The 17,591-nt window shown below is 31.9% G+C and overlaps 3 protein-coding genes across 5 annotated transcripts; 2 read left to right on the forward strand and 1 right to left on the reverse strand.

The window, feature by feature from the left end:
- The first annotated feature begins 371 nt into the window (after window positions 1-371).
- On the forward strand, window positions 372-10,934 carry LOC108737257 (regulatory-associated protein of mTOR). Its single transcript, XM_018469994.1, has 19 exons — window positions 372-674; window positions 756-858; window positions 910-1,151; window positions 1,236-1,382; window positions 1,494-1,717; window positions 1,778-1,878; window positions 2,051-2,326; window positions 2,431-2,672; window positions 2,732-2,806; window positions 2,937-3,194; window positions 3,390-3,673; window positions 4,956-5,196; window positions 5,278-5,432; window positions 5,513-5,734; window positions 5,789-5,950; window positions 6,101-6,339; window positions 6,713-7,139; window positions 7,485-7,604; window positions 8,663-10,934. The coding sequence occupies exons 1-19, from the start codon at window positions 519-521 to the stop codon at window positions 8,853-8,855; spliced, it is 3,867 nt and encodes a 1,288-aa protein (XP_018325496.1). The 5' UTR covers window positions 372-518; the 3' UTR covers window positions 8,856-10,934.
- Window positions 10,935-10,960: 26 nt separating this feature from the next.
- LOC108737259 (EKC/KEOPS complex subunit TPRKB-like) lies at window positions 10,961-11,678 on the reverse strand. The gene has a single exon (XM_018469998.1). The coding sequence runs from the start codon at window positions 11,546-11,548 to the stop codon at window positions 11,030-11,032; it is 519 nt and encodes a 172-aa protein (XP_018325500.1). The 5' UTR covers window positions 11,549-11,678; the 3' UTR covers window positions 10,961-11,029.
- Window positions 11,679-11,984: 306 nt separating this feature from the next.
- Window positions 11,985-17,553, forward strand: LOC108737258 (epsin-2). 3 transcript variants are annotated; one of them, XM_025980113.1, is made up of 9 exons: window positions 11,985-12,373; window positions 13,033-13,397; window positions 13,509-13,730; window positions 13,822-13,996; window positions 14,119-14,251; window positions 14,643-14,678; window positions 15,115-15,547; window positions 15,829-16,237; window positions 16,659-17,553. In XM_025980113.1, exons 2-8 carry the CDS (start codon window positions 13,049-13,051, stop codon window positions 16,191-16,193), a joined length of 1,713 nt encoding a protein of 570 aa, XP_025835898.1. In that variant the 5' UTR covers window positions 11,985-12,373; window positions 13,033-13,048; the 3' UTR covers window positions 16,194-16,237; window positions 16,659-17,553. The 3 variants fall into 3 exon arrangements, with proteins under 3 accessions (XP_025835898.1, XP_025835900.1, XP_025835899.1); XM_025980114.1 differs by lacking the exon at window positions 11,985-12,373 and adding an exon at window positions 12,653-12,802; XM_025980115.1 differs by lacking the exon at window positions 14,643-14,678 and having other exon boundaries at window positions 11,987-12,373.
- Window positions 17,554-17,591: the final 38 nt, after the last annotated feature.

Consider the following 17,591-nt stretch of genomic DNA (forward strand, 5'->3'; position numbering starts at 1 on the left):
GTAAGTACAATATACAAAATGTATAGAATGATAAACTTTAATGTTTTTGAGTTTGCAGCAGATATAGGCCTATGTACTTTTCAGTGTGGACTTTATTTTTGATTGACTCTTGTATATATAAACAAATATAAATTGAACGATCCCTGTATATCATACAGATCACTTCTGGATTTTTGGTTCGAATTAAATTTAAACTGTTAATTATTATGATAATTATTAGTTATCTTAAAGGTGTTGGAAACATTTGATATTGAGATCATATTTATTATTTCTTAGTTTTTTATTTATTAACAAATTTGCTTTATTTTGGTTCTGCACTTTAGGTTGGTTCTATTGCATAGACAAGTTCTATTGCGTTCTTTAAAAATGGATGTTATGTATTATGACATGTGTCATTTATTATTTACGAATTAGTGTAAAAGATTTTACAGAAAATTTATAATTTCTGATGAATTTTATAAGTGAATAGTGAAAGAAAATTGTTGTTCTCCTTCATGGTTTAGTGAAGTGTAATAAAAATGAGTGACAAGCTTTCTAATGGCTACATTGATAAAATGAAAGAAGATGCAAAAATTAGAGATACGGATTTGCCTTTAAGTTTTAATGAAAAGAGGCATGTAGAGAATATTGAAGGAATAGCATGTTTAACTCAGACATGGCGAATGAAGGAACGAGTAAGTAATTGATCTATTCATCTACTACGTATGTTTTTAATTTATTTATACAAATGCTATAACCTCACACTTTGTATGCAGATGAAAACAGTCAGCGTGGCGCTTGTTTTGTGCTTAAATGTAGGCGTTGATCCACCAGATGTAGTCAAAACACAACCCTGTGCTAGATTGGAATGTTGGATAGGTACATATTTTATCATTACCTCCTACCTATAGTAATTTAACATTTTCAAAGATCCATTGTCTATGTCACCATCTAAGGCAGTAGAAGCCATTGGTTCTAATCTTCAGAAGCAATATGAAAGGTGGCAACCAAGGGCTAGGTATAAGCAATCATTAGATCCCACAGCAGAAGAGGTTAAAAAGTTATGTACATCTTTAAGGAGAAATGCTAAAGAAGAAAGAGTTTTGTTTCATTACAATGGTCACGGAGTTCCTAAGCCAACAACTAATGGGGAAATTTGGGTCTTTAATAGGGTATTTAACAATGTATACTTTCTTTAAATTATTAATATGCTATAAGCAGTATAATTTAGAAATGGAATTTGATTATTGTTGTAGGCTTATACTCAATACATCCCCTTATCAATATATGATTTGCAATCATGGATGGGAGCACCATCCATTTATGTTTATGATTGTTCAAATGCAGGAATTATTGTGGATTCTTTTAAACAGTTTGCCATTCAACATCAAAATGAATATGAGGTATGTTTAACATTAATAAAAAAAAAAGAGTAAAAGAAAAAGTATATCAATTCTTAATTTGTCTATTTTGTAATTATTTTGAAAACTGTTTCTCTTCCTCTACAAATTTAGGCAGCTAATCAAGGCAGGGGTTCTTCTCCTTCACCTCCATCCTTCCGCAGCTGTATCCAACTAGCAGCATGCAATGCAACTCAAGTATTACCAATGAATCCTGACCTACCTGCAGATTTATTTACCAGTTGTTTGACCACGCCTATAAAAATAGCTTTACGTTGGTTCATCATGAAGTACACCTCAAAACTTGTTCCTCAAGTAACATTGGATCTTATTGACAAGTAAATGTGTTAAATTCAAAATTAATTTTTTGTGTTTTATGTTTAATATTTCTTTTGTAGCATTCCCGGACAACTTACAGATAGACGAACAATGTTAGGTGAATTAAATTGGATCTTTACCGCAATTACAGATACTATTGCGTGGAATACTTTACCAAAAGGTTTGTTGTAATGTTGTTTTGTCATTTTTATAATTTTTTGCTGATACCCTTAATGATTTTTATCTGTATAGTATTTAATACCTTTCTGCGCTTATTATGTTTTAATTAATAAAGGAAGTTTTTATTTGTGACTTTTCGACTATATTATACGGATTTTGTATATTTTTTTCAGAGTTATTTCAGAAACTTTTTAGACAGGATCTCCTGGTAGCTAGTTTATTCAGAAACTTTCTATTAGCTGAAAGAGTAATGCGATCGTATGATTGCACTCCAGTGAGTTCACCTGCACTTCCACCTACTTATCAGCACCCCATGTGGCAGGCTTGGGATTTAGCACTTGATCTCAGTCTTGGTCAACTACCTCGCATTATAAACGATAATGAACCATTTGAACATTTGCCATTTTTCGAAGAACAACTGACTGCCTTCCAAGTGTGGCTTGAATTAGGTAAATTATGAAAAACAAAATTACTGTAAACACACTGTACATTATTAATTGAAAATTGTTTTCAACTTGTTCCTTTGTATCTCAAATAAGTACATTATTTATAGGTTCAGAAGAAAGAAGTCCACCAGAGCAACTACCAATAGTTCTGCAAGTTCTTTTAAGTCAAATTCACAGAATGAGAGCTTTAGAATTGTTAGGGAAGTTTCTGGATTTTGGTCCTTGGGCTGTGAACTTAGCTTTGTCAGTAGGAATATTTCCGTATGTTTTAAAACTTTTGCAAAGTTGCGCAAAAGAGTTGCGACCTCTTTTGGTCTTTATTTGGGCTAAAATATTAGCTGTCGACAATGTAAGTACTCTTAGGATCTTTAGTCTGCAGACGAATTAATATTAGCTCTTCTTCTTTAGACTTGTCAAACAGATTTGGTCAGGGAACGATATCATAATTATTTCCTGTCGGTTTTACAGGATACTACAGTAACAGTAAGTATTTCTCTTCTGCTTCCATTTTTTGGCTTCTTATTTATTATTTAAGTATGTGTTGTTCTAAAAAGACATATTAATGCTGTCATATGAAGTTTAATAAATGCTAACATTTAATTGTAACTTACAGGCTGAACATCGTACCCAGGCTGCTTTTGTATTGGCATGCATAGTGAATGACTATAGGGAAGGACAAGAAGCTGCCTTACAAGGATCGCTGGTCAGTATATGCCTGGAACAGTTGTCTGATCCTAATCCTCAGTTGCGTCAATGGGTAGCGATTTGCCTAGGCAGATTGTGGGACCATTATGAAAAAGCCAGATGGACTGGTGTCAGAGACATAGCTCATGAAAAACTGTATACTCTCTTACAAGATCCTTGTCCCGAGGTAAAATTTTTATTTATTATATTTTTGTCATAAAAATTTACTTATTTAAATTAAACAGGACCTTTATTTACATTAAAAATAATAGTAATAGTAGTAGTACTTATAGATTTTCGCAAGTTGTACCTTTTACCAAAAATAAAAATAATACATTAGAATTTTTAACATTGACTTTTTTCTTCTATTGTTGGATTTTAGGTTCGAGCAGCTGTCGTGTATGCTTTGGGCACTTTTATAAATTCGGTTTCGGAACGTTCTGATCACGCCAATAATATCGATCACTCGGTAGTGATGACGTTGTTAAATACTGTCAGTGTCGACATGAGTACTTTGGTACGGAAAGAACTTGTAGTCGCACTACAATGGGTAGTACTCGCGTTCGAAAACGTGTTTTGCAACGTTGCCGCACAAGAAAATATGACGGTAATCACAAGTGTGACGGGAGGGGGCGACAGTACTCCTCTCAAAAGGACCGGAAGTCGGTGAGTCATTTTTAAATACACATTTTGCTATTTATCATTTTAATTAACTCAGTAAGTCTTCAATAATCATCAAAATAGTGACATTGTGTTCGTTTAACATTAATTTTATGTATTTATCATTTTCATTAACTCAGTAGGTGTTCAGTTTGAAACAGTAACTTTGTGTACCATACATGTACACACATAAATGAGTGTATGTTGCGTTAGAACACCTAAAATAAAGTTGACATTTCCCAAAACATTTGCCTCTTATCGTTAGTCTAGCAAGTATACAAGAAGTATCTGTGGTGGTAGAATACTCCCTATTACGCGGACAGCCCAGATTCTATTCCAAATTAAATTGACTCAATTGGTTGAATTTCGACCACAAACCATTTCTAATTAATACTATTATGTGACTCGTCTTGTTGCGTTTTTCATAGTAGAAAAGTAAAATTGCTAAAACCTATTTAATAAAATTACATGATTACAACAGTGGTATGTAAACCAAAAAAAGAATAATAATTTAATTACTGGGGTTTTACATTGATCGAACAATAGAGGAAATTTTTATTTAAAACACTTTTAAATGAAAGACAAAAGGTGGCCATTTAAAAATGAGTATTATTTTATGGTAGTCCATCCTTTCCCTTGAAATAAAAATAAATCACTGAAAGGTGTATACATCTATTAAAGTGGGTACTATTCCTTTACAATTACTTTACATTTTACTTTATTTACTTTTTCAAATTATTATTAAGAGCGATGTTTTGAGTGATTCCCCTTTCCTTTACTCTTGTAGTAATTGTCATACTAATTTTCACTCATATTTTGCCCTTTAAATGCGTTATATTTTATGGACGGTACCAAAGAGTCGAGTAATTTTTTTAATTTCGAAAATTATATTATTTATAATTGATAAGAAGCAGGACTTTCTATCGAAGAATTTATTTGCTAACGTTATATCATAATTCTGCAAGCCCACATCTCGTCGGATGTGAAGTAACATGTATACCACTGTTTCGCACATCTCGTGTAGCATCTCGACATCATTCTATCCCGAGTGTTGACGTAATAAGTAGGTACGTTACAGGTAAAGAAGTTTCATAGCGACTGTACCTAGTCTGCAGTCGGTTATACATACTAATGACATTTGTATCATTATCGTTATTTTATTTTGTATTTTAAATAATCAAAAAATAGTCGATTTTTATTAAACAGAAAGTTTAGTACATACTTAATAAAATATATCACGTTGAATGATAAAATACTAGGAATTATTATAAACGGTTTTATATAATAGAACGGATAATGAGCCCAGTGATAAAATAAAGAGAGTCGCCTCCAGTTCTTCAATATACAGTTTGAGTCCTTCGTTAATGCATCACAGTCATTCGGGAAGTCTGGGCACGTTACCAAGTGTCGCTTATGGTTCGGTTTATATGAAAATATGGAGGGGTCTTTGTAATTTAGAAATGGACCCCGATCCACAAGTCGCCAAAATGTGTTCGATTATTACAGTTTACGTGAGGAAGCAAATTAAGGTCAGTAGTTGATTATTTGAATTAAATTTGTCGAGTTGGTGGAAATGTTAGAAAAACTATTGCTTTATTATTTTCTTTTAGACTATATCACAACAAACTAAAGAAACTAACGAAAAAAATGATAGGATATGTTCTAGTCTGAGCTTACCCCCTAGTCCGAATAGAAACACTTATTTAGCAGGTGATAGTCCTCCAACTTTACATCCCAACACTGACCTACAACGGTTTGCAACAAGGTAAATATTTTATAGTACCTACAGTACTGCATAAGATTAGAAATTAATATACTACAGTAATTTGACTTCTTTTTTTCTAGTAGGTCAGCCATGTCTGTCCGTGCAAGAAAGTTGCTTCAACCAAATACTATCAGTGAAGAAAACGACGTTCTTGACCACAGTACGAAGAAAAGTCCTCTAGTCACTACTAGCTATGTGTCGTGGGCGAGTAAATTTTTTGCCCGACCAATTCTTAAGAAAAAGAACGAAGAAGAAGATGTTGAATCATTAACTTACTACGAAAAGCATTGGCGATTGGAAAGGTGAACGAAAAAAGTTCTTTTGGTGCCATTTTTAATCGTACGATTTTTTTGTAGGAATGCTAGGGTTCGTAAAGAGGCGGAAGAAGAGCTAAAAAAGCCAACGTATGCAAAGTTGGACTGTCAAGTGTTCAATGCTAGGTGTGCGGTGCCACCAACGGTGCTACAATTCCATCCTTATGATCAACAAATTGCAGTTTCAGGGAAAGATAGCTTTGCGTAAGTTAATATTCCTAATAATATTTGTTACTTTTTTATTTAATGTTTTGTTTTGCCTTTTATTATGTCATTTAAATTTTATTTTTGCAAGTTCGTCATATTGATATAAACAAGGATATAAGTAAATATTATTTAAATAATTAATTGCAGCATTTGGGATTGGGGTAAAGGTGCAAAAATACTCAATTGGACCAACAAATCATCTAAGGGTAATAGTAAAATAACGTCGTTGGAGTGGGTAAATGCTCACGATGTGGCCTTGTTGATGGTCGGTTCAGACGATGGTAGCATAAGACTGTGGAGACCGCTCTTTAATAAGAATAGAGAACCGATCCTTGTAACTGCCTGGCAAACTTTTATGGATTCTGCGCCTATGTTAAGGCACATTCGTAAGTTAGATGCTTCTTACCTATCTAAGCAATATTTAAACGATAGTTAACAAGTCTCAAATTTTTAATTTTATAAAAGTTGTGACTCTAGCTCTAATTTATTATTGTATTGACAATGAAACAATGTTTCAAATAGAAAAATCGAGCAAGATTTGGAATATTTCTGCTTAATGCAGAAAATAATAACGTATTGGTAAGATAATTTCTTCTTTTGAACAAATTTAAGATGGAAAAGAGATATGGAGAACTTTAAAAGGCACTGTTTCCAAACCCAGCGCCTGACAGGATACGATAAACGACTCAGTAAACAAACATATAAAAAACTAAACCGTTGTGTAAAATAAAAAACCAAAATATTTTGTTTTTATTAAAGCTGCTAAACTTCTGTTAACGTGGGAGCAGTGGACTGAAACACTGATTGCGACTGGAGACACACGAGTACTTCAGTTTTGGGATGCACAACATGAACTCCGTGCCTTTGAAATACCTACGGGAGCCGATTGTGCCGTCACGTGTGTAGATTCGACGTTTGCCAGCACATGTCACGAGAAATACACGAGATTCCAAGCGGATCCAGATCCATGTGACGATGGCCTGTTCATGGGAATCGACGATCATATCGATTCAAAATTGTTTCAGAAGCAAAGGACGGGAATGGTCGCAGCAGGATGCGCTGATGGCTCAGTCAGGCTATTTGACAGAAGGTGTTCCCCTAATGATGCACTTGTGAAGACATGGATGGAACATGGGGCCGAAGTGCTGGGTCTTTTGTTAAGGGACAACTATATTATAAGTGGCAGGTGAGTCTTTTTTGTGAATATGTTTTTTTTATATTTCTACTTGTAAAAAAATGAATAAAAGTACAGGGTATTCCAACCAGACTTATTCTGTATTAGCCCCATTACAATAAGAGTCACAAAAATATGTTTTAGGCCTTCATTGTTTTTGTAGCTCATGTTTTAATGAGACTGTAGGGAAATTATTTTGTACATAACATGCTTTATGTATAAAAGTAAGCAACAATTTTTATTTTTCAGTAAATTTGTTAAATAAATTACAAAAATAATCTGATGCTCAATGTAGTGTTTTTTGTTATTTAATTGTATTGTAACAGTATGTATGACGAAGTTTATTTTAACTTTTAGCAAGAATGGTGACCTTAAAATTTACGATATAAGAAAAAACCAATCTAAAGCTTCGTACGTTTCCAATAATAGTGAGATTAGTTCCTTATCGATTCATCGAAATTGTGATATTTATGCCTGGTAAGTCGTCTTGTTGTTAATTTTCTAGCGATATCTCGTTTTCTTGCTTTCTCTTTGAATAGTATGTTTATTTGGGGGATGTAAAAATAAATAATAATTATATTTTCTATGAAAACAAAAAATTAAAAGGAAATACTGTATAATCTTGGTGAGTTAACATTCAATCAAAACTATACAATAGAATGTTTCAGTTTACAGATTTTTAACTTAAGGTGGTTTAAGATTATGTTTTACTTGTTGTTAGAAATAGCAATATTTGAAAGGACTAATAGGGTCGATTTAAAAAAAGATAGTATATACCTCGTTTCTCTCAATATAAAATATATATTAAATCAACTCTGATAAGAGGGTGTCCATAATGATGTGACTATTTTAGCACTTTTTGAGTCCCCCTCCCCCAAATGGTTTACCATGGTTTTATTCTTGAAGCCCCCTCCTTATAGGACAACGTAGTATTTAAAAATTTTTGAAATGAAATTACGATAGAATTTTTTTTTAATTTTATTTTTTTATTCAAAGTCATTTGAAACAGTAATTGTCTGGGTTAGTCATTCTTGTAAGTTGTAAATCATAGGAAATACCTTATTTTTAGTTCAAGTATTGACATTGATCAAAAATCTTACTTTCTTTTAGCAATAAAAAGACGTGGTGCTGATGATGACCCCCCGCATTTTGTTCAGAAAAGCTTTTTACTACCCCCCCTCCTCCCCCTTAAAGAAGTGAATGCCTAATAAACCCAAATAATATTTTAAGATATTTCTTATTAAAGTTTGTAAAACCTTCGAGTATCTTTTGGTTTTGATTATTGATAATACGAAATATAGTGAAAATAATGAGAAATTACTAATCAATAGGTAAAAATACGTAAATAGCCAAGTCTGGTCAACAAATTAATCCGATCCGGTCATCAAAAAATAAAATTTGTAATTAACAATTTTTATTCTTTAAGTTTTTCTTATTAAAGTGACATATTTTTATGTAGAATAGGCTTATGGCCGGCCTGGTCAAGACTTTGCTAGATTGTTAAATAATTATTGCATTTTTGTATTTTGTTTAAGTGGTTCTGCGCAGAGTATAAGCATAAACAACTTAAACGGTCAGCTATTGAGTGTCATACGATTGCACGAAAGTTTTATGGGCTACAAAAATGGCCCATTCAGTTGCCTTTCGTTCCACCCTTACAGGGTAGTGTTGGCAGCGGGTACTGTTGACAGTTACCTGAGCGTTTACACGCCCGAACACCGAAGGTGACATGGATCGTTACCCTAGGTAAAGCACCGCAGGGGCTACCTGGGGCATTACTAAACGAAACAGCTAACGCGGATTTTTTGTTGACTTTTAAAGCGGTAATACATAAAACAATAAATAATAAATTAACTAAATACTGTTAAGTTAAAAACGATATTGCTCTCTCTTTCTCTCTCTTACTTATCCTCACTATACTTATCCCCATCTATCTGTTAAGTATACCGTTGTTTTCTTATTGAATGTCATTCTTTAAGGTATGCACGTCTTTCGCAAATATAAGGTCTGTATTTGTGTTTACGATATTAATATAGTTAAATATTCTTATTAAAAACAAATCTATTATTATTCACATCATAACATAATGAAAAATAGAAAGTACAATACAAAATATTTTCTAAGTGAGCCCCTGTTAATGACTGTCTGCTGCAAACGACGTGCGGCCCTTAGTGTTATATATATGCTAGGGATGAATGTAAGAGGATGTAGGTTTTCTTGTTATTATTAAAAACGTCTATTATACGCGTTTATGGGCAGCAGATTAGTTGTATTGGAATTAGAAAAAATTTTTAAGTGTAAAACATACCGGCTTTTTGAAACATTAATAATTTTACACATAAAAACCTTTTTCCTAAAAACAATGAAAATCGCTATCTCAGTTAATGTTCAATGAGTTCCTTTAAAGTTGTAATCGTTTTACGAAACCATTAAGTGCTAACATTGATTTACTTTATGAAAAAAAGAAAGGATTTGTTTACTACTTTAAAGCTTTATTTTCATAACCGTCACAAGTAATGTTAACGAATTAATTTAAAATTACTGTTTAAGTAAAATTCCACTACTTTACACCTAATTCATCCCAATTTAATAAAATAATTTAACTGGAAATGAAACTTAAGCTTTTAAAAGTTGCAGCTTGATAGTTGCATATACTGACTGTAAATAAGACGAATATTAGTCAATTTGTTTATTGTATTATCTAATAGGAAATCAAATGTTACGTACGTTGTATATATACAATTTTTTTTTAATTTAGGTCATTAAGTTATTAAGAACTGCCATGGGATCGTTGATCGCTTTATTTTCGAATTAATTGCTTATCTTTAAGAGATAATAAACAAACGTTACCGTATTTTGTCGATAAAATTGTTCTGAAAAATTTCATGAAGTAGCAAAATTGTTTTTATACCTACTTATTTACATTTTTTTTTTCTTGAAGCTATTTTATATTTTTTATTTCATTAGTGGAATGTGTATCTCTAAAAAAATGAAATTCCGGAATATTAAAACCAAAATGCATTCCATTTTTAAGTAGCTGCTATGCTTTTTATTTTATTTTATTTTTTTTTTTCAAATTTTACTAAAGTTAGGTGTATTGTATTTCGTTTCTTGTATGTCTTACTACTAATATTATGGCTTTACATAAACTACATTAATTAGTTTATAAGTTTAAATACAGGTAAAATTAGACAGCTTGTAATTAAATTACAAAACACGTAGATTTAATATGGATAATGAAATTCAGGGAACGTAATATGTTATTTATAGTTAATAAGCGAGTTCCTTGCCTCTCCCTTGTTGCTAATAAGTAATATTTATTTCCGGTTACTGGTACATATATTTTTTTCTGTAACTGTGGAGGTATTTGTATAGCATAAGTGTCATTTCTTAAAATGTGCTTACTACATGATTACTTACCCCGCTTATTAAATATTACAGGGAGATAAATAAAAATATTATATGTACATATATTATAAATCACCTTGTGTATCTTAAGTTGTTAATTCTTCCTAAAATTGAGTAAATTTTTTTTATTAATTAATAAAATAGTGCTATTTGATTCATCACATAAATTAAGTATACATATAATGAAAATACTTGCAAATAAATAGCTTGTTTTGTATAAATAATTTTAAGGATAGCATTTTGTTCTGGCAACATAAACTACTATTGTGCATAATTATTTACAGTTGATTTGACTGTTTGTGACTGTTATATAGTGTAGCTTATCTTTTAATAGATTTGGTGCTATTGTGACTTGAATTGTAAAAAGCAGTAATATAAATAAATAATATACAAATATTATTTTGTCCTTTTAAATACATAAAAAGACCTTTATAATGATTTATTTTTATTGATTCTTGTCTTACAAAGTACAATTTAATTTATAAAATTAGCTTCTATATTAAATCATTAATGGCAATTCGAGTTATGATAGACTCCAAGAGAGGCAGTTCTTGAAATTCTGAATCAGATATTTTGTATGCTTTCCTAATATCTGTCACATTTGCCATCTCCTTCAATAACGATAGGTTAATTTCATCTCCAATGATTTCTTTAAAAATCTGTTGGGCATTTACACTGTCGTTTTCTTTAGCTATTACAGCCACAATTATGTTATCTACTGACTCGTCAATTCCAAACTTCTGTAAGCTTTGAGTAATATTTTTTGAAATTGACAAATTATACAATATTTCGGTGTAAATAGACTTTGTTATTAACTTTCCTGCTGTAATGGCCTTGTTTGCAGCTACAACGATTTGGAATGGATCTAATATCAAACTTAATTTACAAATACAACATTGTAAAGAACCATCGAAGAGTTTTTCTTTTAGTTCACTTATATTTTTAACATTTTTGAATCCTTTTATAAAAATTACAGAATGGGAAGTTGGATCTAATACTTGTTTATAAGTCATTCTGTATTTAATTGTACATTTAGCAATTAAAATGATTCAGATATACGCAAAGTGTTTACCTTATATTAAGTTTCATAATTTATTTTAAATAATGTGCAAAACTTCCAAATAATATGTCAACATAACCTAATTGATACTTTATTTTCTTTTTCTTATATACTTTCAAAACTGCCTTTATTCAAATAATGTTTATTTAGCCACCGAACATTTTAAGTCAACTGCTACGAATAAATGAACAATCAAGAATAATTTCAGTAAGGGATCTAATATTTGTCCTAAAGATAGTATTTCTGAATTTGATACTGAGATATGAACAATGAGTACTTAATTGGTACTAAAACTAAAACAACTTTTTTTAAAAATCATCTTCATCTACCTTATAGTCCTGATTAGAAATTAGACATGCGTAGAAGTTGGATTCGTATTTTTTGTTTGTTTATCGATTTCATTAGCGATAATTGACGATAATGTTATCATGTCATTGTCATGCCAAAGAAAGCCACATAAGACATGTATAAAATGAAAATGACGTATTATGTTGGAAGCCTCTAAATATCTTTAAAATCCTATTACTTTTAAATTTTAAAATTGTTTGGTTAAGAACATCATCAAAGGGAAGCCATGTTGAAGTAAAAAGAAAAAGAATGTTGTGGAATGCAGAGTGTGGTGTCATCCCATCAGAGCAGTGAACGAATTATTTGTTAAAAATAAGTAAATTAATAGTGACAACCAAGTACTTTTTATATTTATGTAAATATATTCTATAGAGACTGCTGCTTGATATAAAAAGTGTAATTGTTTTAAGTTTGCTGGGAATAAGGATTGGTAAGTGATTGTCTAATGACTTTAAAATGCTGTTACTTTCGATGTTTTACTGCTTTTCATGTTTTATTAATTATGCACAGATAAATTTTACGTGATATTTTAGTAGTTTCGTCATTACTGAAGAAGTATGTATATGTCAACAAGATTATTTTTGCTGAGTTGCCTGATTTTCTGTAGATACATAATTTTTGAATTTAACATTGACGTTTTGAAATATGTATAAATACGTATTCTACTTGAAATTCTGCCTAATCTTTTTTTATTTAATTAATGTTCCTAAAAGCTGTAAAACCGAGGCAAACGTTTCATGGTTATAAAAGATTAGATAGTGAGCTTGTTTTTCAAGGCTATTGATCTTTTATTATTAAATTAAAAGTTAATTTTAAAGGGCACATCAGTCACAAGATCACTGACGTGAAAGACCTCTAGGTACCTATGAATATTTTGAGTTTGCTAGCTTAATCAAATATAATTACTGTGCTAGTTTGAAATTTAATAAAGTAGTAAAACTTGACAATGTATGATAAGTGTATTTTAGAAGTGTTATCAGTTTTTATCCATTATTATTTAAATTAAAATTAAACTCAACTTTTTTTACTAATATAATAGTACTTGTTACAGTAACAAATTAAATGACATTTTTAAATTTGTTATTTTAGATGATTCTTTAGCACTATGCAAGTAAATGTAGCTGGACTTCGTAGAAACCTAAAGAATATAGCACATAATTATTCTGATGCACAGAAGAAGGTACGAGAGGCTACCTCAAATGATCCATGGGGTCCTAGCAGTACCTTGATGGCAGAAATTGCCGATTTAACATACAATGTTGTGGCCTTTACTGAAATAATGCAAATGATATGGAAACGATTGAATGATCATGGAAGAAATTGGAGGCATGTCTATAAGGCTCTAGTTCTTTTAGAATATTTAATTAAAACTGGGTCTGAGAAAGTGGGACAGCAATGCAAAGAAAATATTTTTGCCATACAAACATTGAAAGACTTTCAATATTTGGAAGAAGGTTGGTAACAAAATTATATATGCAACTCATGCACTATACAAATGAAAGTTGTATTTTATTTAAATGTGTGTGAACCTATATGGTTAGTAAGTACTTATTTTTTTTTTGTAGGAAAAGATCAAGGTCAAAATGTAAGGGAAAAGGCAAAAGTTTTAGTGAATTTGCTAAAGGATGATGAGAGATTAAAGAACGAACGTGCAAGAGCCTTAAAAGCTAAAGAGAGATTTGCACAAACTGCAAGCGCCTTTGGCAGTGACGGAGGACTGGATACCCCTAGTAGTCCCAAGTACCCTGCTTTTGGTGGAGGCAGTTGGAGTAGCAGCAAAGATTCAGGTGACTGCCAAACAAGTATATCTTTTGTTATTTAAAAATCATTGTTATCTGTTTGTATTTTTTTTTTTTTAATTATGTGACTATGTTAAAGTTGAATTACCAAAAGAACTGGAACTGGCAAGACCACAGACCGCAGGGGAAGAAGAATTACAATTGCAATTAGCTTTAGCAATGTCAAGAGAAGAAGCAGAACAAGAAGAACAAAAAAAGAGGTCTGATGATGTCCGATTGCAGATGGCACTTAGCCAAAGTCAGCAGGATTTCAAGTAAGATTTTATTTACTAAATAATATTTATATTTAATATTTACTTATTAAATATATTAATCATTTACTAGTTAATAGTTTAATACAAAGAAGTAATATCTTTTTATGTTGTTGTTCTTTTAGGGAGGAGCAAGAGAAACACAAAGGAAATCAGAGTCACATGTTGGACCTTTTAGACGTCAATTTGGGTAGTGAAGCTGCTGCTATTGCGAACAACGATCCTTGGAGCTTGTCGCAGCCTCCACCTCGACCTCAGGTAAATTTTTCTATTCATTTGTAAGTAATTTTGAAGGTAAATATTAATCCAAGACACTATATTTATTTATGTATTTAGTAAAATATCTACACATAATACTATAATTATTTTCAGTAATGCACTGTTAAAATTAATTGATTATTTCTTCAAGTGTTGTAACATAATAATTACAGAAATAACACATTTGAGTCACAAATTATTTTAATCTGCTTCACCTGAAATTTTCCGAGATAATTATTGTGGTGTATTAAAATAATTTGCAACTCAGTCGTGGTATTGCATCAAAATTAATAATTTAAATCATTTTTTTTTATATATTTTACTTTTTTAACTCTTCATTAATTTAATTATTACGTTCCCTTTGTTTACATTATTTAATTATTTTTGATAGTCTTTGGATTTCTCTCAACTTTATTTTATGTCGAAGGTAAGAACACAAGTGTGTTGCTAGTTTTGCTTGATTTTTCAATTGGGTACAATTTAACAATATTTTTTGTTGGTTTTATTGTTTTTTAAAAATAGATTCATAAATAGGCTACTAATAATTAACAATATATCTACAAACACAACATCAGTTGTAGTACCATGTCGTGTTATAGAAACTTTAGGGTCATTATTTAATATAAGTAGAAACAATTCCTCTATACCCTACTATACCTAACTGATATAGCATTTATGACGCTGAGTGTAGGCATCATGTTAATTTTTTATGTCTTGGTGTGCGCGCTTCCTAAAAATTCACTCATCATTCTTCCATAACGCGCCAAAAGAAGTATAACTTCAAAAAATATAATCGTAAATAAATAATATTCTTAAATTTCACTGTTATTGCCTTGTATTACATTGTTCAATTTTAAAATTAGCCGTCAGGGGTTGATCCCTGGCAGCCGGTAACGGGTGTGAAATCGCTTGGGGGGAGCCCGTGGATAGCACCGCCCATTTCTGCCCACTCGCCTCCAATTCCTCCTACCTCGTCCGCAGTGCCTTTAGATCGGAACGTAGCGGCGGCCGCACGGGCCGATCCCTGGTCACCGGCCAGTCAGAGCTCTTCGACTGATCTGGAGGACTTCGATGCAATCACGAATAGAACGCAGTCGCCCAAAGTAAACGGTACATCGAACAATAACGACGTGAACGGTAGTAATGGGACTGCGGATCCCTTCGAACTGAACTTGCTGAACGAGAATTTGCCTTCCCCAGGACCCAGTCCGTCGACCGGGGCCACAAAGAAGACACCCCAAGCCTTCCTCGGAGACAACGCCGCCCTGGTGAATCTTGATAATCTTGTCACGCCGAGTAAGTTTTTTATTATTGTATTTGAAGTTCTGCACACGCAAGGTAAAAAAGTAGACTTCATTATCTTACCAACCACAAGTTATATTGGTTTGAAAATTAGTATTTATAGTATACCTGTGTCTATTTGAGATAAATTAACATTTATTTTAATGGGAGGGGGGGCTCAAATTCAAAGTTAGGATTGCAAAGTTAAAAATGTTTTTCTTTATCATAATATTGTATTATTGAAAGTAAAAACAGCAAAACTTTATTATAGCTTCGTTTATTATTTATGCTTTAAGGTAAACCGTCAACACTTTCGTCAGCTGTTGCAAACCCGTTCTCTGATCCCACGCCCCCGAAGCCGTCAATAAATCAGATAAAACAGGTACCGTTCCAGCCGGCGCAATTCACCCCCACATCCACACCTGCTTATCCCACATCAGGTCTGGGGGTGGCTTACGTTCCACCACAACCGACCTCGCCTTACGCTATCAGTCCCCAGTTTGCCACTTCCGCCACTAGCGTGCCGTTCGCTTCACCCACCACTTTTGGCCCCACGGGTTCCGCTGGGCAGCCAACGAACGATCCCTGGGCACCGATCGGGACTTCGGCGAGTCCGTGGGGTGTTAAACCACGAGAACAAGCTAATCCATTCTTGTCATAACAACGTAACGACCGTGGTCTGTTGCTGATCAATAACAATAAATTGTAAGTAGCCCTTTTCATTTTTTAATTTTTTTTAATTGTATTAATGGCGGTTCACCCCCTAAAGCAATTTTTTGGGAGATGTAAAAATGAATTTATTTTATTGTAATGGATTGTTAGGGTTCTGTGTCAAAAAAGATTGATTGAAAGATTAATACAGTGACTAGGGTGTCCGTTCTATTAAACTAATTTATAATGCCATTGATTTAAGGCAGTTTTGAGCCTGCTTGCCTCCCATTTAAGGCCGATGAGGAATTTTCATAAGAAAAAAAATCTCGGCATAAAAAAATACTGTTGATTTTAATGTAGTAGGTTAAAGAAATGATACGTTTTTGAAATCGTTATCTTTAGCAACGTATTCGTTAATATACTAAACCTTCGGCTCGTGAGTGAAATTTGTATTCATTTGATTTTTTATTTACAGGTTGAGCATATTGAATAATAAACATCCAAGTTAATTGAGTATTAGAGGTACAACTTGATATTGTGTAAAATTATATAAAAAAAAGTGGTGCGAAGTACTAGATAGGAATTTTTTGAAGTACATATATAAATAGAACAGTATGAATTTTGCTTTACATGTACATTTTCCGAGTCATTCTGTTTTTATTCTTTTTTTTAGTCAACGGAAACGTTCAAACTAATCAAATGTCGTTTCTAAAATTTGTCTTCATTTTTATTTAATTTTTTTTTGCTTATCACACGCGAACGTATTGTGATCCATATTGCTCATTATTTTTTTTTATTTTTTTGTATTACTATTCGACGTTGCTCAGTGTATTTAGCGATGTATTCTTATCTTACACTTTTTTATACTACAGATTTTATATCATCTTAGATGATGAAACAATTCTAAATAAAAAAAAGGATTAAAAATAATATAACACAATAATAACATATAAATATACTTTTCACGGCTGGCACGTGAACTTGTGCACTTTTAAGAACTTGCACGCAGTAAAAACACCAAAAATCATTTATTTTTTTATTACTACTGTTATTATTATTTATGTTTTATGCCTATCGTTGTTATTAATTAATCTATTATTCTTTTTGCTGTCACGCTTTGTAGAAAACGCTTAGTTTACATAAATTATGTTTGCAGTGGAGAACGCTATTAAAGGTGTATTTGTTCATGTGTTTTGCGAATAACAAGGACGTGGTTGCAACAAACTTATTATACAGGGTGGAGGGCGATTGGCTTTAGTTAAAGTCAAAATCGGTGTGTTTAAAATACGTACTTGCTTACCTATACATGTTTTTAATTAATAGACACCTTCTACATATGTATTCTAATGTAATACAAAGAGTCAATAGTTTTATTTACTATTATTTTTAACAGTTGTATTACATTAGA

Source organism: Agrilus planipennis, unplaced genomic scaffold (assembly GCF_000699045.2).
Source record: "Agrilus planipennis isolate EAB-ADULT unplaced genomic scaffold, Apla_2.0 scaffold176, whole genome shotgun sequence".
NCBI classification, from domain to species: domain Eukaryota; kingdom Metazoa; phylum Arthropoda; class Insecta; order Coleoptera; family Buprestidae; genus Agrilus; species Agrilus planipennis.